The sequence below is a fragment of the Fulmarus glacialis genome, unplaced genomic scaffold, assembly GCF_000690835.1.
Source record: "Fulmarus glacialis isolate BGI_N327 unplaced genomic scaffold, ASM69083v1 scaffold1865, whole genome shotgun sequence".
NCBI lineage: Eukaryota > Metazoa > Chordata > Aves > Procellariiformes > Procellariidae > Fulmarus > Fulmarus glacialis.
The window spans coordinates 1-20,817 of NW_009210936.1; the positions used below are offsets into that span (position 1 = coordinate 1).

The 20,817-nt window shown below is 38.0% G+C and overlaps 2 protein-coding genes across 2 annotated transcripts; one reads left to right on the forward strand and one right to left on the reverse strand.

Annotated features, from left to right (window-relative positions):
* Positions 1-1,252: 1,252 nt before the first annotated feature.
* Positions 1,253-2,332, forward strand: LOC104072064 (chromosome unknown open reading frame, human C2orf69). The gene has a single exon (XM_009577313.1). The coding sequence runs from the start codon at positions 1,265-1,267 to the stop codon at positions 2,087-2,089; it is 825 nt and encodes a 274-aa protein (XP_009575608.1). The 5' UTR covers positions 1,253-1,264; the 3' UTR covers positions 2,090-2,332.
* An 8,934-nt stretch (positions 2,333-11,266) lies between these two features.
* On the reverse strand, positions 11,267-19,896 carry TYW5 (tRNA-yW synthesizing protein 5). The gene is given in 8 exon segments (XM_009577314.1): positions 11,267-11,586; positions 11,588-11,642; positions 13,379-13,495; positions 14,026-14,113; positions 15,025-15,162; positions 15,685-15,729; positions 16,669-16,738; positions 19,748-19,896. Coding segments are annotated over 8 exon segments (834 nt in total). The 5' UTR covers positions 19,879-19,896; the 3' UTR covers positions 11,267-11,396.
* Positions 19,897-20,817: the final 921 nt, after the last annotated feature.

A 20,817-nucleotide genomic window follows, 5' to 3' on the forward strand; every position in this document is an offset into this window, starting at 1 on the left:
CCGGGCTGCGGGGATCCCGCCGCGGCGAGTCAGAGCTCTTCCCGCGGGGGAACGTCTCTCGCGCGCTCTCCGCCCGTTACCGTCGGGTAAACGTAGCGGGAATGGGCCGTTCTTGGAATCTGAAATGGAGCAGCAGTGGAGGGGGAGTCTTCTATAGTACTGCCGGAGATGGACGTTTCTGGCGGTGACGGCAGTATCTGAAATGGCATCAAAGAGTCTCAGTGGGGGGAAGACGATGAAATCCTAAGATGGCAAGTTTTCCTCGGCAGGCTTGGCACCGCATCTCTGTGCAGGTGTACAGACACCCCAGACATCGTCCTGCGGGTGTTTCGCAGGTGCTGACGCTTTCTCAGCGTGTCCTGAAGAAGGCATGTGTTGTCTCCGAGTTGACAAGGAATTGAAAAGAGAGACTCTGAAATGCTGTCCCTGAGCATGTGGTCGACCTCTGTAACATCACAGGCTCTGGTACTCCGGGTAGTCAGCTAATCTCAAGAGTCGTTACTTCTCAAAAGCAGGGATAGTGTCTTTTTGTTCTGGGAAAAGGCTTTCCTTTTCTGTAAGGTAAAGATGCAGAACTTTGTGGATTTTCATTTTGGGGATTGGCATGGCCTAAGAAAACTATTTTTGATTTACCATGGCTTTATTATTCCTTAATAAAATAAACTAATTAGTATTCTCTGCCATTATGGATTCAGAGGTGAGGATCATTCATGACTTGGGGGTTAATTTTTTTCCATCTATGCCCCATATGGATGTGAACAAGAGGAATAAAGACTCCCTACAGCTGAATGAGAGGGATTTTTTTTTTCTCTGTATAAAAAATAGAAAACTTATTACGACATTTTAAGTCTGTTGTTTGTCTGTAAAAAGATAATCAGTATTTCTGCAGATGGAGGTAATACAGTAAAATTATGTATTCTGTGTCATACTAAGTTGAATAATACTTTAATCTTCTCTTGGAGTGAAATCAACAAACATTATGAATACTTCCATGTGCTTATTTTTATTGTATTAATTCTGGGGGTATTAAAAATGTGTGGTAAAAATATTAAAATAGAATAAGTAAATCTAAATATGCCAGTTTCTTTAATGTGTGTCTTGTTCTGGAAGCCTAGCAAGTGAGCGCCTCTTTAATGCATGTTTCTCTGTTGTTGCAGTCCTGTCTTGTCACTATAAGTACTCTGGACAGAGCTGAAGTATTTTCACAATGTAGTAATGCGTCTTTTCTATTTTTTTTTTAATTTTTCAGAACTATCATGACATCATGTCTTGCCACCCAGAAAACTTTCAGTGGGAGCACTGGAGTTTTGAAAGTGTTGCTACCATACTTGCTCGCCGGTTCCCTAATAGCTTTATTTGGGTTGTAAAGTGTTCTCGAATGCACCTGCACAAATTCAGTTGTTATGACAACTTTGTGGCGAGCAACATGTTTGGAGCACCAGAGCACAGCACTGACTTTGGAGCTTTCAAGCATCTCCATGCATTGCTAGTTAATGCATTCAGACTCTCTCAGAATATTCTGCTGTCCCAGAAAAGTGTGCATGGTGTCAGCAAGGATGCAAAAATAGCTGCTTGTAAATCACAGCCGCAGTCTGTTCCTACAACGAATGGCTGCTCATCCACAGAAAGAGAGAGAGATTGTGAATGCTCTAATAATTCTGCTATGAACTTCATTATACCGTCTGCTGTAGGTGCAGTGTCGTTTACTTTGATTGGCTTCAGTAAAGGTTGTGTGGTTTTGAACCAGCTGCTTTATGAGCTGAAGGAAGCTAAAAAAGACAAGAATACAGATGCCTTCTTAAAAAACATAAAAGCAATTTACTGGTTGGATGGTGGTCACTCAGGAGGAAGCAATACTTGGGTTACTTACCCTGAAGTGCTGAAAGAACTTGCACAGACAGGAATTGAAGTTCATGCTCATGTTACACCATACCAAGTGTTTGACACAATGAGGTCATGGATTGGGAGAGAGCATGAGAAATTTGTACAGATACTTGAAGAATTTGGTGTGGAAATAAATGATCAACTACATTTTGCTGATGACGTTCCCTCCTTAGATAACCATTTCAGAGTTCATGAAGTATTTTAAGACTGTGTGTATCTGAATAGTATATTCATTGTAAAGGCACTTTTGACATTGTAAATGTTGCCATCTAGATTTACAACTTTGAGCAGATGCTTTCTGAAGAGAATACTAAATCAGTCCTGCATTGCTGATAGATACTATATATAAATTTCAGTAGCTTAAAAAGGAGGATTGGGACCTCATATCTACAACAGATGTTATCATTTGATTCCTGAAAAAAAGTGTTATGAAGAACTATCCTATACATGTTTTTTTGTTAAATGTGAAAGTTTCTTCTCAATCTGTTGGCAAAATTTTTAGTCCTGGATGTCTAACGTCATATACTGCCTCTAATGGGAGTTTAAAGTACTCAAGACTTTCAAATGTCTGGATACTTCAGTTTAGTAGCTTTCAGGGCTAAAAACTTTGGTCTTTGTCAATGACAGATGTAACGTTAGTTTTTTGGCTTAAGGAAAATGATGATTGCTAGGACAATCTTACTTATGTATTTTGGTGAAAATTGTTTTAATTAGTTAATTAAATCTTCCAGTTTTGTAACATTTCTCCTAATGGAAACAAAGTCACAAATATTTACCTTTGGAATAATAGTGCCAATCCATTTTTCTTCCTTGTGTGCGCCTTGCCTTTTCTGTCACTGTAAAATTTCATTAATTCATTGTGTAGTATCTGCTAGTAAATAGCCAATTTCACCTGGGGGCTGGAAAATTTTGACATAGCTATGTTAGTGACCAAGAATGTCGATCAGGGTGTAGCTTATTGCTGTTTCAACATACCTTGCTATTGCTTTGACTAACTTCTATAAGGACCAGCAGTAATATCTGTATTTTCAAGTCAAGAGGTGTCTTTATCCCTGCCTTGGACTGGTGAGGTTTTTCTTGATAATTGCTGCATTGATGTTGATCTAAATCGAGCCATAAGTACCTAATGTATTACAAGTTGCATAAAAATTTTTAGACTGTTGTCCAAAATGCTGTTTCAAAATGCTTCAGTTTTTAGAACTATTATCTCCTTTAAATGTATTGCAGTAGTTGCTCCTTGAGCCACCCAAAAATCTATTTTCAGAGCCAATTTTTCTTACAGAAAAAAAAACCCTCTAATTAAATACAGAGCCAGACAAATCAGATACAAAAGGTGTAATCTAATTCAGGCCCCGAAACCGAATGTTCTTTAGAAAGAATTACTGAAAGGTGGACAAATGAGGGTATTAGTGGAACTTTTCTACTGTTGTAAGTAACTTTTTCCATTTGTCTACAAATAAATCTTAGAATCCCTCTTAAAGACAACTGCAGCTATTAACAATGAACCAGTAGCCTAAAATGGTTTTGTATTTCCTGGAAGTATACGAATACAGAAGCAAGTTAACAAAACGTTGTGAAGATTACACAAACAAATGTGGCTCAGTTCTGAAAAAAGGCATTTTATTCAACTTTGTTCCTATGTTTGATGGCTTAGCAACATCTTCCCCCTGCTTCTTGCTTCCTTACACTGTGGAAGAAAAGTCCTGGGTCATCTTTCTTCTATTGGCATCGTTAAAACTTACAAGAGTAAGTTTTGCCAACTCACCGGAGATGCCAACTCACTGAAGATGGCATTTTCACAACTCTTGCAAAGGTTGTGCACATGTTAGTGATCACTGAAGAATGAGAAAAGTGTGTTGAACTCTTAAGAAAATGTTCTTAATACTCAAAATATTAAGGGTAGTAGGATTATGCATACAGTGTGCACCTTACAATGTGAACATGAACTCTATTGCTAATAATAATTAGACTAGTTCCAAGGAAGGCTATTTCCCTTTTTTGGTGCTTTTGATAACACTTGCACCATACGCGGGGACTTTTTCTGTAAAAGAAATATGCGTCACCTAACAAAATGGTTTTAATAGAAAGCCTACAAATTGCTTGAAATATCTTTGATTATCCACTTATAAAATAAAATTTAAAAAAAAAAGCAACAAAAAACCCAAAACACCCCACTGATCTTGCTCCCTCTCATTTCAGTTTCACTGAAGTTTAACTTGAGTAGGCTAAAACTTGCCCTATCCAATAACAGAGCAGATCACAGACCAATTTCTGAACAATTCTGTGCCAGCCAAAACAGCAGGAGTAGGTTGTTGCAAGCTTTTGAAAACAGTAAAATATTGACATTGTCTTCAGAAGTTTCTGGATGGCTGTCCTATGAAAATACTATTAACCTGTTTTAAGGAGGCTGCTTACAATAACTGTTAAATAAAATAGGCTCAAGTGTTGCTGTATTAATTTGAAGAATAAGCATTTTGTTGTAAAACTAATCTTGTTTTGAGACTTTATATTGTGGAGGGAAAACTGGTTGTTTTTCATTCTCTAAACAGTTGTAGTATTCTGTTGGAATGCACCCCTGTCATTCGCTACAATGCATGCTAAAAATAAATTTTGCAAACAATGTAGAAAATAAACTATTTCTAATGGGTGAAACCACTTTGATGTGAATGTAAAACCATTAAACAAGGAATGTGCAGTTAAGTTTTGTGGATTAAGCTTTATCAGGTGTTTGTGGAGACCCAGTTTAAAAAAATCAGATTTATTTGATAGCTTTTCTTCAAGGCAGGCTTTGTATTTGTGTAGCCAGCATCTGTAATTCTAAAACAGCTTAGTGGCATCTCACATACATGGGAAGGCCGGCATGAAGTACCTAAGGGTGTAAACATTTCTGTTAGGATGAAATGGGTCATAGTTTGTATATGCCTGTTTTTCGATGTTAACTGTAAAGGCAGTTTTTAATAAGCTTAGATGTAAATGCCTAAAGTTAAGTGATTCTCATGCTTACTTAAAGTGATTTGGTTCAAGACATTTCTTGAATGGAGTGAGCAACATTACACAGTCCTTAGTACAACTTAGTATATAATAGCTGATATTCTTTATATTACATGCTTGTTTCTTGTACAATAGACAAGACATTCTTCAGATTTTGAGAAATGCTAAAATGCTTTAAGCTGTGCCTGTTAAATTCCTTTAAAACAGGGCTTGATTCTGTGAAGTTGTCCAGATTCTATATGACTTAAATGATTTTATTTTGTGTGCATCTTAAATACTAGAAACTTTGGTGACCTTCTTCCTATCTAGGACTAATTTAATCACATCTCTGTAAATGCTATTGCATAAATCAGTATTAGCCCCTAATTTTGAAAGGTGATTAAGGTCCGTCTTGATATGTTGCTGAAAGGAGCAATCTTTTCTGTCCTCCCATTGATAACATCCTGCTGCCTCCCTTATGCTAGCACAAGCACTTTATGGTGAGCTATTCTGTCTTACTAAATGAACATTATTGCTGATAGAGATAACTAACAGGAGTGCTATGTATTTAAATAGTCATAGAAATTATTTTAAATAAGACTGCAAAGTCAGTTTAGGAGTTAGGATGTTACAACTGTGGATATTCACAGATAAAAGTGATTGTGCGTGATCATGCGCTCAAGTTTTCCCAACAGGTTCTTTTTGAGCTATGTGCAGAAAGAAAACGTCACCTGTTTTTTCCTCCCTCCTATGGTGATTTTTACAATGCTATCTTTCCTAAGCTAACAGTTAGTTCACTGTCTCTGCAGATAAACAATATTTGTTGTTTGAAAGTTGAAGCACTGAGGTTAAAGTATACCCATCCCTTTACCTTGAATGCTTTTTTTTGAATTACATGGGGTCTTATTAGTTAATATAAGAGAGAAGGTAAAGAACAGTAAAAAATTTGGAATGTGTGTGCTCTGTTGTGAGCAACATTTTTAGGTACATCGCTGCCTAGCAGAATCCACAAACATGAATTGCGTGTCTGGCGTCCCTGTGCAATACAAAAGAAAAGGCGGATGTCTCAGACTGCAATCCACAAGAGACAGCCTCTTCCAATCACCTTTGGAGTTACTCTTCAAAATCTTTTTAATCTTACATTGAAATCTCATTTCATTTTTTTAATGGATGGTAGATTAAAGAAAAAAAGTTTACTTCTGATGCTCATAACCTGATGAAAATTTAAATATTGCTGATGGAGACCCTAAGACCAAGGCTGGCTTTCCGTTGGTCTTATTGATCTCTTAACTCTGTTCAGATGCAAGGTGACTCTTTCTAACTTGAATAAAATAAATGAAGTCATTAAGCAAGTAGTCCAAGATCGTAGAACACCTGTGTCGCAGAGACAGGCACTGCTTCTCCCGATGCCAGATGTACTGTTCCTGATTAAATTCATTCTATCCATTTTAACAGCATAATTCACTCCTCCTGCTGACAAAAAACACTTGCACAGGATTAGCTGTTCCACATCACTGATACAGGCATTCATTTTGCATATAGTGTAGTGTGGGTTATACAGTAGTGATGGCTTTGCCATTGTTTCCTGTCATTAGGGCTTCATTACATGTTTCCAAGTGCCGGCCCAAGAAGTGCCAAATTCTACTTAAGCAAATGACCAGAAAAGCATCGTGTAGATGAGGCGCTTAGGGACATGGTTTAGTGGGCATGGTGGTGTTGGGTTAACGGTTGGACTTGATGATCTTAGAGGTCTTTTCCAACCTTAATGATTCTATGATTCTATGGTAGAACAAAAGGGAAAGATACATTCTTATCTGTTTTTTCTTCATGTGTATAAACATCTCACGTACTTGAAAAGGAGCAGAATGCCATTACTTCAAGGTTCAGAATAAATTTTCCTTCTTTTAGTAAGCTTTCAGAGAGCACTTTCAGTCATGATTGTTACTTTCCTTTGTTAAACTTGGCACTGCAGAGTCTTTTTTTGCAAGACACAAAAAGCAGTCAAGAGACATACCAGTGCTGAAGTGCAAAACAACGCTGTTCACATCTCCTGCACCAGAGTTTACCCTCTGAGCAATACACCTAAGCCTGGCTGTCAGATAAAGCTATTGCATCCCTTACAGGTTATCTGCATAGCTCTTCTTTCTCATTCCCCACCATGAGAAATACATTGCTTTTGTGTGATGAAAGTTTTAAGCAATTCATGTACTGCTTGAGAGCTGAAGTATAAATGTTTTTACAGCAAAAATTGTCCGTTACTGCAATCTGCGTTATTATTGCAAGCAATAGCTTCTGAGCATTTTTGTACGAACATAGCATCGCACATGGAGCTGCGCTTTTTATATGGTTGAGCAGTTCTTTTAATATTTTCAATCTGCTCTTAAAAATATTGACTAGGAACAGATCTGAACAATTGGAAAGGAAGTAATCTGCTCTTGTTGCTCTCAGGAATCGCCACTTAAGAGAGATCATTGCTCTCAGGAATTACCACATACAGAGCTCAGAATCTATTCCCACTCCTAGAGTCTGACCCAAACCAAAATAGGAAATCTTAACGTGCAACTTTAAGGCAAACTTAGATAACTGTCCAAAAAATTTTTTAAATTTTGTCTGTCCTTCTAGTAACACCGGAATCTTTGGTTATTGAGTGATGCTAACTTATGGAGAATCCCTTGTAAAAGTTACTGTCTCGGAATGTGTATCTTCAACACCTATGTTGTCTGCATGGAAACATCTAAATGTCTCAGGTTTGGGAAGATACATTTTTGCCAGAGTTAAAAAGAATCAAGTCTGTACAGGAACTTTTTTGAAGCTGTGAAGTAATGCATATTGGGATCACACCTTATGTAATATAACCTCTACTATGGTAAAATCATCCTCATCTTAGTCAAGTTAGTAGTCCTGTTGTGGGTCTAACAGTGTGAATGAGGCAAATAGTTTCATCCTGCAACTATGTTTCTGATCCTTCATGATCAAGTCAAACCCTTTCACATTAGGCATTTAACTTGACACTTGTATTAAGAACCTAGACCCTGTGTAGCTCCTGGAGAGAAACACGTTCTTAAGTTAGGTACATCAAATCTTCAGCACTTACATGATAGGCAGATTTTTGGTGACCTGTTTAATAGTTTGACAAGAGAATATTTTGACATCAATTTTTTCACTTGATTGTTTCCACAGCAACCATATTAGGAAAAATGTATAAAACATTTATCTTCTGAAATTATTTGTGATCCTTTATATTTCATATGACCAAGAATGAATAATTCTTTCCAGGTGTTGATTTGCAATGAACTTACATTTTAAAAGCCTCAGTCACCAAATTTTTAGAGTAATTCAAAGTTTGGGGTAGGCCAAGTTTAAACTGCTGATTTCAGATACTGTCTATATTTAAGTATCTTAACTCATCTTTCAGTCCTGGGCAGTCTGCATCACCTAACTCCTCTGTTGAATATGCTGTTTGAAGTGGCTGTTTTGAATGCTTAAGATGGTCAGTGTTTATTTTTCTAATACCTGTTACCACTTCATGGTTTATTGTGGCATGATCCTATTTTGCTTTAGGTCTCTAAAGGACAAACTTCCACAAAATGTCAGTAGCACTAATTCTATGATTCTATTTCAGTAATGGATTTTTAAGTGTGGCTACATGTATTCTCTCACTATGTTAGCTGGAATTTATTCCTTTAATGCTTTCACCATTCAATCATCACTTCACTGCTTGTTTCACACCATGTAGCACAGTGGTTAGAAAGCACCAAGTAAATTTTTTTTTTTTTTGGACACAGTAACTTCAAGATGTGTCATTAGTCACATTATGCTCAAATCAAGAAAATACGTTTTTAAACTGCTTGGTTTCTTCTTTTATAGCATTTCAGAACAACTGTTTTATTCAAGTTATTAAATAAGAAATTGAAGAAACTGATTCAAAGTGAACAAAGGGTGGCAATGACAGAACAATTACTGTGCTGGTCTTCCCACTGATCTACATAGAGTAGTTTTTGTTGATCTTTCTTGAATATGCACTTACATCACATCTGGTGGGGTTTACTAACAGTCTTAGAGAAGTGAAAACCAAAGGGGTCATGGGCAGGGCAGGAAAAAAATCCACTGTCATTGCAGAGATTTCTCACAGAACACTGGAAGACAAGCATGAGCAGGGCTGGGTTATCCACCAGCTGATCAGGGTGAGATAACCTCATTTGCTGACATATAAAAATAAAATAAAGGCTTCATTTTAAAGTTGGTAGTGTGAAGAGGAAATAGCTGCACTTGCTATAGCACTTGGCTCACATGTAATTCAGCATGACCCTCTCTTCCCAGCCAGATACGCACTTTCCAGTCCAAACTTCACGCTAACCTAAACAAGGGAATTACTGTAGCTTTCCTGCTGGGCTACCTCAGAGCTAGTAACTGCAACTGAGGGATGCAAGGGTTTTATTTGGCCTAAGGTGTTTAGATTAATAGTTTAATAGCCTCCCTTACAAAATAAAAAGGGGGATTCAAAAATATTCAAAATGGCATTCTGAATACTTGTGGCTTGACAGATCTTATTTATGCCTTTTACATACATACTATGAAAGAAGTATTATTGAAAATCTTAATATCACCATTAGGTGGCACAGCAATGAATGCATTTGACCCACAGGATTTTCCTCTTTTTACTTTCTCCTCTCCCCGAGAGCCCCAAATGGCTCCCAGCCTTCCTCCGGAGCACAGCAGGCACTTCCTCACAAGCTGAGACATAAGCAGATCCCTCATACACGGATTGCTGCTCCATGAAGCTTTCCTTATTTATACCTGAGTGTTGAGGGGGCCTGAGAACACCAAGCTAGCACCTTTCTTTTGGGCATAGTGAATCAAGAAATGGTAGAATGAGGGATCAGCACAGTCTTCTCTGTACTAGCATATTGAGAAACTGCCGGTGGTTAGAGTTAAAAGAGATAGCTGTGCAGGCACAATGCTGGAACACAGCTTTGCCTAGCCCCGCAGGCTCTCTGAGCCTCTCCATTTAGTCCTAACACACAAAGAATATGCTCTGTACACCTCTGCAGTTCGGATGGGGCCCTCAACATTACCAATCCAACAAAGCCAAGAGGCTTCCCCAGACTAACAGACACAGAGATTCTGTCTCAGCAGTATGCACAAGCAATCCTTGTTCGTTTTCGAACAAAAATTTTGGGAGACCTATTTGTGATCCCAAATTTAAATTCTACCCTCGGAACGTACAATGATGCCCATCAGAATCGCTTGGCTGGTTCCATTCATGCCTATTCATTAAGGTGGCCGGGTGCCCATTCACATGGTAGCAGACTATTTTCACTGTGTTGAACTGCCAAGAAGAACAGGTTTAGAAGAATAATCTGCACAGTGCTGCAATCTTCTGCTCTTCTGGAGAAAGTTTTTTCCAGCACTTTATTAACACTACATATCTATTTAGTCTAAGAGCTTTTGAGAACTTACAGTTCTCAAAAAACACTGCTAGAAGTAACAGACTGACCTAAGTCAGATAAACGCTGCATTCCCCAAACAGCACAAGTAATAACATCAGAGGGATTTACAAAGAGACAATGACAACCTATCTTTTCTGTGAGATGCCCATCTTTATTTCACAAGGCTTTTGTAAGCACCGCAATCTGCTGAAAAGTAGCCATCTACAACGCCTCTACAACAGGCTCCATCCCAAAAGGTGCGATGCAACCCCCTCTCATAATAATGAGAGGGGTAACATAATGCATCTCAAACACTGCTCCCAATAGATTTTACATCTACTCCAGAACTATGAACTTCATTTCAGATTCTAGGACTGTAGCTGGATGGATTTGTGGGCACATTAGTTGCAAGTGTTTCACAGCTGCAGAAACAGTAATGCTGCCAAACTGCACTGGGGCAGTGACAAACAAGGTTTACTGCACAGTACCTTATTCAGCTAGGAGAGGAATAAATCATTTACTTGTGGTCAAGCTGCTGCACAATTCTAAGCTTAACCTTGCATGAGTAGCTCTTGCTTTTTTCCCAATGCCCACTCTGAGTTTCACCACAAAGGGGAGGAGAAACTCCCCACACTTATTACCAGGCTATTACTCAGAAAGAAACCATGACAGTTATAACCACCACCAATGGCTTTCTTGGACCTCCTCAGAAACCACTATGGCTTTCCTAAACTTTAGTAAATGAGGTAGCATTCAGGAAAACATGCAGTTACTTCTAAGCATACATGCTGTCAGCCCAGCACAGATACCAAAACTTTTGTTCAGAAAAATTTAAGTAGGACACTCCAATAAAAAATAGAGTTAAAAGTGCAGGCACTGCAAATGTATGCCTTGTAAAAGACAGACCATCTCCAGATCAAGCAGACTGTGCACTCACTGCACATGAAGAAAAAAGAAAAAGATCTACAAGATAAACATTCATCTATAACAAATTTTATAAACATAGTTTTTATTAGTCTTACAGAAAATGTATGTATATACACAGGGACAGTTCCCGTATTAACATACGATTTTCTACTTTCATAGGAGCTTGCTGAATTACAATGTGTTATTTTATCCATAGTCATTCCTATAGGCTTTTTCTTGGATGCGTAATACCATTCTCCGAGCATAAAAATCCCTATATTCCTCAGGTAGTTCTTCAAGTGTTTTCAAGGCCCTGTCCAAGATCTGTATAGCTCTAGAGGCTGCCGTGGGATCTTTATTTCCGTAAGTGTCACTCTTATCATAGGACTCAAAAACAAAAGACATTCAGTGCCACTCCAAATTCCTCAGAAATTACATTGTGGAACCACAAAGCTGTAGAAAGAAGAATGTCTAAAATGAAAATTACTCTCCGAAACTTCCACATGACTCATAACAAGTGTCAGAATCGCCCAAACTAAATCTAGTTGAGGAAAAGCCTCAACTACTGCATTTTTTTTATTTATAAATATTCATCCCTGAATATATCGCATTATACCAAATTTAACTTCTTTCAGATATTTATGTCGATCCATAACTTCACACAAAAGTAACAATTCCTGAAGTATAAAGAGATACTCAAATGTAAGCAAACGATAAGCATGTGAAGGATGAAAATACGACATCTTCCCTGTTCACCTCACTCATCTCTACTCTGAATGCAGATATCTATTTTCATAGTTTTAGTCCCTAACCTTGCACAGATTGCACAGATTGTCCAAGTATTAATGTAAACCACCAGCGTCACCCAGGTCAGCCACGCAAGTTGCTTATCTTTTCATAGTAAAGTCATGAGGCTTTCCAATTGAATCATCATGGCTGTGGTAAGGAAGCAAAGACATTTTTGCGTCATCGAGTACATTTTAAAAAGAAGTTTAATATGGTATATTTACCCTATTTCAATTTTAAGTCAAAAGACTAAATGCCGTGCTTATTGCAGCTTAGGTGTGCTTGTATGTGCTGAAGACGTAGGAAAGCTTATTCTGAGAAATGAACAAGAAGTTTCTTTCAGGTTAGGAAGAGGGGCTGCTTCTACCTTCTCCATAATAACCACGCACATTTCTCAAAGAACACCTCGTTTTTTCAGCAATATGCATTCCAGAATGCTGACATGGCTAGCACCGTTCTCTGGACTCAAAAATCCCTACACTCCACAGTCATTGTTAAGAGTGCCAAGTGTGTCTTAAGTTTGGACCAGCACACCTACTGGCAAAGACTAAACTAGTATCTGTACTGCATAGAACAAAACAGAAATTATGTATGCTGACATTAGCAACAGTGTGACATACCTTTCACTAACTGTAACCAAAAGTTTCTTTAGAAAGAAACACAAATGGTAAGATCAAAATTAAGTAACAGTCCAAGGCTAAGAATCTATTTTAAAACTTCCTAAAAACCTACTGCCTTCTTGTTTACTGGCCTGTTTATATTGCCCAGATAATATGAGAAATAACAGAATAAGTATCTGCCACAAGCTGATGATGAGTTAAAATAAAAAATTAATAACAAGTAGGAGTAGTTCAAGAAGAGTAATTCAAATGCCTTTCCCTGATCACCAGAATTGTCATCTCAGCCCAGGAAGAAGCTTTATATTTTCAGCTTGTGCAGAAAAATGATTAGGACTTGTTTTCCCGTTCCCCAAAGGTGTTTACAGATTTCTAGAAGGTCCAATAACTCTACCATCCATAATTCTCATGAAATCATGTGCCTCACAGTTCTTAAGTGCCAGAGCTACAGAAGAACAGAAATGGTACTTCATTCAAATTCTGTCATTAGAAAACTCAGGTCACTGAAGTTATTTCAGATTTTATAGTGCTAATCTATTAAGACACAAATTCAGAAGCATATAGTGTAATCTTGAAGGAAGGTAAGATTTGTAGGTAGGGATAATAATACCTTTTATTAGGCTAATTAGTACAGTTGGAAGAAGTAGATAGGTTTTGCCAGTCTTTAGATGCTCCTACTAATAACACAGAAATGCTTTAGTAACCTCTTAACCATCCCTAGAAATGAGAAATTGCAAACAAAACTGTTTAAAAATGCAACATGGTCAGGAACTATTTGTTACTTACCTGGAATAAATAACACATCTCCTGCTTCCAGAAAACATTGATAGCGCTTGGCTTTCACAAAAAGGGGGTATTTCTCTAAGTCTGGGTTATCCACATCCAGCACCTCTGACTTAGTACCTAGGAAGGTTTTCAGGAGTAATAAATAAACGTTCCTACTCTTCCAACAGTAACAAAGCATTATCACATTGCTGGAAATGGCAGTTCTTGAATCAGATTTAATACTGGTTTATTGTTCTGTAACTCTTCTAAAAACCAGGCAAACCTGACGGCACTCCTCATTTCCTGAGGGAACGCGTTCTCCTGTTGTCTATATTTCACCTGTAACTGCAACCTTATTAACACTAAATGACACTTTCCCTGACATTTAAAACACCATTTTGAATCCAGACAGAACACTGTACTCCTCCACAGTTAGGTGCTGAAAACAGAACCAGGCAAAGCTGCTGTGCTCCTTTGCAAATTTCCTAACCTGCCCCACTGAAACGCTTAGGTTTGGCTGAAGCAAACAGGATCAGAGTTAAGGGACCAAATTGCTTCTTTTACATCAAGCTGTCTGTTAGTGATTTTTTTCTACAGTGCAATGCTTGTGAGCTGGAAAGGCAACGACGATCACCAAACTGTGAACTAGATATATATGACATGCATACCTGATAAATACAAATACGGTGCATCTCGAGGACTATACAAAACAACTCGTTTTTTCCCTGTTACTTGGATTAAGAAATTATCCATTACCTGGAATAAGCATGGTAAGAAAGATGTCAGCCAAGAGTTAAGAATGAATACATAGCCTGCAACTAATCTAAAATATCATCAGCTTAAAAGAAGGAATTACTAAAGCCTTCATATGTTAAGAATTAGCTAATAGAGCTTCCCCATATAGTTAATGTAAAAAACTCAAGAATGTGAGTTACTTTATCCCCTTAGCTGCACATTCTTGACAAATAGTATATCTGGAAATACAATATTGCTTTCCAACAACTTTTTTTTTTTTCTTAAATAGGAATCAAGTCCTTCCATCTTAAAACACAAAGACATACCATACTTTAGACATATAAACCAGCAAAATATAACACAAAATGTATTTGGGATTCCTTTTCTTTTTCAGTGTTACTCCTACCTCATTTTGCTGACTTCCTGTTGATAAAGGGTTCTTTTTCCTAATTATAATGCAAAAAACTATTTTTCTTATAAATTTATTCAGAATTACACTGCACAATGTTAGAAGACAATCTTATTTGGAATCTACTGTATTGCAGCAACAGACTACCACAATCATTGTACAATTACCAACAATCTGGGCATTAGAATAAAAAAATGAAGGTATTCTTGAAGATGAAAATGTTGAAAGTTACTGTGTTTCAGATTTTTAACTGAAACTCAAAACAGTAAAAAAAAAAGGGAAAAAAAAAAATCAAACATCATTTAATCTTACAAGTATGGAATTAGACATAAAAACAGTAAGATGTTATGCCCACACAATACATCTATTTAAAATTCACTGTATCACTGAATGTGATTCATTTCACTATTTCAAAATATGTGAAGTTTGTCATTAACTGATCTTTGTCAGAGATTTGCACCTTAATATCTCAACTCCATAATGCCATCTGCAACATTTTATGCTAAACACATATATTACCTACATCATAATGTGTCCATAACTGTAATCCAGCTGAGCTGATGCGGAAGACACTAGAGAAAAACTGCTCCTTCTCAAAATACTCTGGAATCTGAACATCTTCTGCCAAAATAGGAAACTGCTTTCTGATATCTGCAATATCCTGAAACAAAAAGGACGTAACTTTTAGAGAACCTTATATGCACGTTAAAATAAGGGAGCACTTCACTATCATTTCCCATCATATGAAACACGGGCTAGAACTTCAGCATTGGCAAATAGCTGAAAATAGCGATGCTTTTTGGTGGTCACCCTTTCAGCATTGACTTGGTCAACAATATTAATATGAACAGCCAGAGAGCTGCTTTGAACCATGGCTGCTAGAAATCACACTGAAGAAGCAAGAGATCATCAGAAATCCTTTTATATTAGTTTACAACAAAAGCTAAACAATGAGAGGTGAGGCATGTACTCTGCAGTGATCAGCTAAGCTCTCATATCACAGTAACTATTTTAGACACTTAGGTTTAAATATTCTGACTTAAATCCAGTCAGATTCACAAGCCAAGTGACCATAAACAAGTTGTATGCCTGTACTACACAGCCAGCGGATGACAACAGGCTTTTTAAAATATTCCTGAACTGTGACTTTACAATATTAGAACTGTAATCTCAAGTAACTCACCTTCCTAGCATCTTCACCCACTGATCGCAAATAGTACTTTTCATCCTGAAGAGAATATATGAAGAGAATTGTTTTTGTTTTTTAATAAGAACTACAAACACACTTAAACAAAGAGCCTGTATTTTCTCATTAATCTAATGCAGGGCTTCATTAAAATACGGTACAAATAAATGGCATTTACAAATTCAGCTACTTTGTTATACTGCCTTTACTCTACTGCTCCCTGCTGTTCATCTCAAGAAATGGGAAAAATATGTTAACTGAGAGTAGAAGAGTAAAGTGGGGGGAGACTTGTCAACTGCTTCAGCATTGCTGTTACTGAACGGATTCAAAGCAAATGCAGATTATAACTTAAGTTCTACAGAACACTGATGCAGGAAGTTATTTCAATTGGCTTCAAAACTTACAGCATCCTATGTAGCAAAAAAGGTGAAAAGCATGTCTGCATTCAAAACTGTTTGCTTCCTAATCACAGTTACCTGAAAAATCCCTAGTTTGAACACTGATACACATTTTTGAATGTGTAGTTTTGAATGTTCATAGTTTGAACACATAAAGATAGCCACACATTTGCTACTCACAAATTATGTTACAATATATCTGTATTTGTATTTTGATAGCAGATGTAATCAAACTCTAAAATATCTTCATGACATTTTCTTGCAAAACATGTAAATGATACAGTTGTTATTCTAAAGCAAGGTTTGATTTCTAAATTTTATGCTGGAATTTTTGCTCATGTAAGCAGTTTTTGTTAACAGAAACAGGATGGCTGAAGTTAACCACACTGTACACATACAAAAGAACTTCCGAGAAAAATTACTTCTCCCCACATTTTTTGCCTTGGCTCCAAGCCACACGAAACAGTTAAATCTAAGATCAAGTGCTTTACTGGAGTTAAGACTTTAAATTACAATTCATCATTTTCCCCTCCATATACTGGCAAAATAACTGACAGAAGAACTGTGACACTAAAGAAATTACCTCAGAAAGAAAGTACTCCTTGTGTTTGACTTCAGCTGCTCTTCGTACAAATACATCAAAAGGCAGAGTTCTGAAATATAAATATTTAAATTTATACAATGAATCAATGTAACAACACATGGCCTAAATGCCAGGTTTAAAATCATAAGCTCTCTTACCATATCTAGTATAACTGAAGATGCAATATGCTGCCTTTTTTTTTTTTCTAACATGGTGACTAATCAGTGTTTGCAGTGGGTGTTTGAAGAGTTCTACCGAGATAGAAATCCTACACTTACAAACCTCTCTGCTTTAGTAAATTGTTCCAATGTATATCCAAGCAAAATCATGTAATTGCTGAGGCTGGAAGACACCTCTGGAGATCCGCCAGTCCAACCCCCTTGCCAAGAGCAGGGTCAGCTACAGCAGATTGCCCAGGACAGCGTCCAGTTAGGTTTTACGTATCTCCAAGGATGGAGACTCCATGACCTCTCTGGGCAACCTGTTCCATTGTTTGACCACCTTCACTGTAAAAGGCAGGGGGGTTAAATAGTTTAAACAGAATTTCCTGTATTTCAACTTGTGCCCATTGCCTCTTGTCCTGTCACCACGAACCACCGAGAAGAATCCGGCTCCATCTTCTTTACTCCCTCCACAGCTATTTATACACTTCGATAAGATCCCCTCTTGAGCTTAAGAGGTCTGAATACTTTGAGTCACAGTACAAGAAATTTCCTCACAGTCAAATTAGACTCAAACTGTGGCCAACGTCTGGCAATATTTGCTTAGACTATTTCTCTAACAGTGTGTCATTTTTAGGCTTGTTTACTGTACATTTTTATAAATTTGCAGAAAAGCTCAGCATCAAGAAAACCACTGCAGGTGATATACATACGTTTATGCATTTTCTGCTATGAATTTGTGCAGGAACACAGATATCGATCCTCATTTGTAGATCTATAAAATTTATTTCAGTTATCTGATTATTTTTTAAAAATATGTGCTGCCTCATCTGAGCAAAACACAGAATTGATATTTTCAACTGTTTCTTTACAGTTTTCCTTGAATTTATTAAACACAACTTCAGAAGATTTAAAAAGAATCACTGGGCATTAGAGTCTGTCCCTCTGAAATCAATAAAAGTGTTACATATTTGTTTAAATAGTGCGAGCTTTTCATAAGCATTACAGATTTTGGCATCAGTTGACAGCTGAATTGCAAACCAAGCACAAGTAGTAATAGGACATGTATTCATTGTTATGAATATTATGTTATGAATTCAATGTTACGTTCATTCAACTCACCATCTCACATTAAGTGTCACTGGCTAACAAATATATTGCATGTAAGCATCAAATTTCAGAGCAAACACCAAGTACCCAGCGTTAAGAAGAAACTATCGCCAGCAAAATTTTTTGTGATCCTGTTATCCCCTCTACCAGAATGTGACCTGCATCTGACAGTACTTACACCACTTCTCTGAACATTTTAGGCTTGTTTGTAATAGTCAAACACAACCACCGCTGAAGTCAATGGAAAAACAAACAAAAAACCAAACACCAACCCTCTGACTTCAGTTGAACTGTTATATCATGCACATTTACATTTTCTACTGAAGAAAGTGAGAGCACAGCTCCATGACGGTTTAAACTGATGCATGCTGGTGCTGCCACAGCTTTGCCCTTGCTGTTTACCCTAATCATCCCATCTCCTCCCTTACGCTAGCACTGGCACTTATCTGACCTCATGGTGAACCTGCTAGCAAAGCTAAAACAGCAGAAAAACATTCAGATTTCTGCAGCACATCACAACGTGGCCAAATGAGTTCCAGAACCAACACAAAGACAGGGTAGGAACACGCAACTTACAACAGGACTGCAGTACTACTCACGTGCATCAGTTTAAAATCATGGAACTGCATGTTAAGTCCTCAGTGTTTCTATTCTTTTAGTTCTACTTATTCTCCCTTCATGTTAGAATGAGGGGCTTGCTGTGGAAAGGGTCAAAGCTTCCTGAATTTCAAGTGAAGCAGGTGAAAGTCCTACCATCTGCTGTCATGAAGCACCATCAGAGCACCTCAGCTGCCTGTCTACAAACCTGCTAAAACTAGCATGCCGGATCAACTGTATGTGAACTCACAGTAAGAGGTGTTATAGAAAGAAACAAAATAGAGCAGGGAAAAGGAAATATGGAGATAAGGCAAAGTCATTCAAGTATGACCTAATTTCAAAGATCCAAAAGTTTATTATGCAGTGAGCAGAATATAGCATGATAAGGTGTTTTTTCCCCTGAACAACAGGCTTCACTCATAGAGAGTTGTAGCTTGTCTACACTTACAGCATATGCTTCTGCCTTCTTAAAAGTTTAACAGACCGAACACACCTTGTTCCCACTTAGGTAAAACAAACGACAATTAACGTAAAGGCATTTACCCTTGAAAAACAACACAATGACTGAGATTAGATTAACTCTGATGAAATGTTTTGGCAGCTAGATAAGAGGAACTTCAGAGAGATCAAGAGTTTATGTGACCCACATCAAGATTAAAGAGCTGGTGTGGTATCCAGTAGTTTGAACATTCTCAGAACTGCACACGCTAACTTTGAAAGGAGCTTGGTAACATCCCTCTAGAGTGGAATAGAATGCCTGCCACATGCCAGCATCCAAAGAGGTTCAGACACATAGTGAGTCAGAAACTAGCACTATTCAGTAACATTGAAAACGCACCATATAATTAGAAGAAAATAGCATATCATCTAGTATCAAGGGTTTTTTGGTTTGTTTTTTTATTAACGCCAGCAAATGCCAGGCTCAAATTTCCTACAAGGGTGCTCTGTCAAAATACCTTTATAACACTTCTTCATGCCGTCACTTTTAAGGCCCTGTTTGGCCTTTCACCCTGTAAGTATTAATTCAGGGTGTTCAGATATTTGTAGAATGAAAAGAAGAGAGGGAAATCAAGGACAGCGCTTTGATAAGTAATTTACAGTTTTCACAAAGTATCTTCATATTCTCACCCTCAGCTTCAAACAGATGCACTGTATGTCTGAAAGTTACAAGCACATGCCTTTAAAATACAAGAGGCCTTGGAATGAAGTACCTATACACAAAGTTCTTACTGAGGAAATCCATCTGTGGCACCACAGAAACATGAATTTTTACTTCTTTAGATCCTTCAGCTTGGCTCAAGTAATCTACTGTCCATTTGGTTGTGCAAGTGCCCAGTTCCATTCCTTTCAGCAGTACTGGCTTTCTCTAAGGAACAAAAAAAATTAAATGCGGAAATGATTGTAGCATCCAGTGGAAAAAAAAATCAGAATTAGTTTTTCAAACAAAGTACATGCAAACAAGTCAGTTGAATACTGGGACCCACTACACAAAGTCACAACTGAATAAAGTGAATCAGAATGCTGAATATTTAAACACAATGCAGTAAATTGTGGACTGTTTATCTATTTACTATATCCTCTTTCCTAGCAGGATAAGGAAATATACGGAGAGGCAAACACAATTTTAACATTCACTTTGTGCTGGGGCATTGAGGAATCTAGCCAGGCTAAGGGATAGCTTTAGTCATTCTGGCCAGCTTAGCAGAAAACAGACAGAAGACCAGACAGTTAAGGTGTAGACTGTGAGCTATGGTGGTGCTATATGTCCTCACGAAAGAAGCTCTTTCCACCTCTATTAAGGCTCCTTGACGCTGACAACCACAAACAGGTTTGATCCAGCGCACACAAAAAAATCAGTAGAAAGACACTTTTGCTTTGAATCGGGACCTTGGAGAAAAAAGGAAGCAGCGATGACAAAGCAACAAAAACAGCAATCACACTTTTTTTAACTACTGTCAAAGAAAATGAACCCACATATCAGTGTCAGAGCTTTTCAGCAGCTGAGAAGAGACTTGCCTGTGGAAGCTCTTTGCTCCTAAACTCACATTCAGCTTAATGGATGGCGACACCTTTTATGAAGCACATAAACCCCAAACCCGCGGTTTGCCAGCATTAGCTCTGCCAGGAGAGGAGGCGTCGCAGGAAATCTCTCTCCCCTCGTCCCCCCGCGCAGTCCCACCCGCTCACCACAACCAGTCTGCGCCAAGCCGGGTCGGGCCGCTGTCCCGGGCCCACCGCGGCCGTTGAGCCCCACCCTCCCCCCCGCGGAGAAGCAGAGCCG

Excerpts from the sequence above, each read along its gene's own strand:
- LOC104072064 (XM_009577313.1), top strand. The coding sequence starts at position 1,265 with ATGTCTTGCCACCCAGAAAACTTTCAGTGGGAGCACTGGAGTTTTGAA.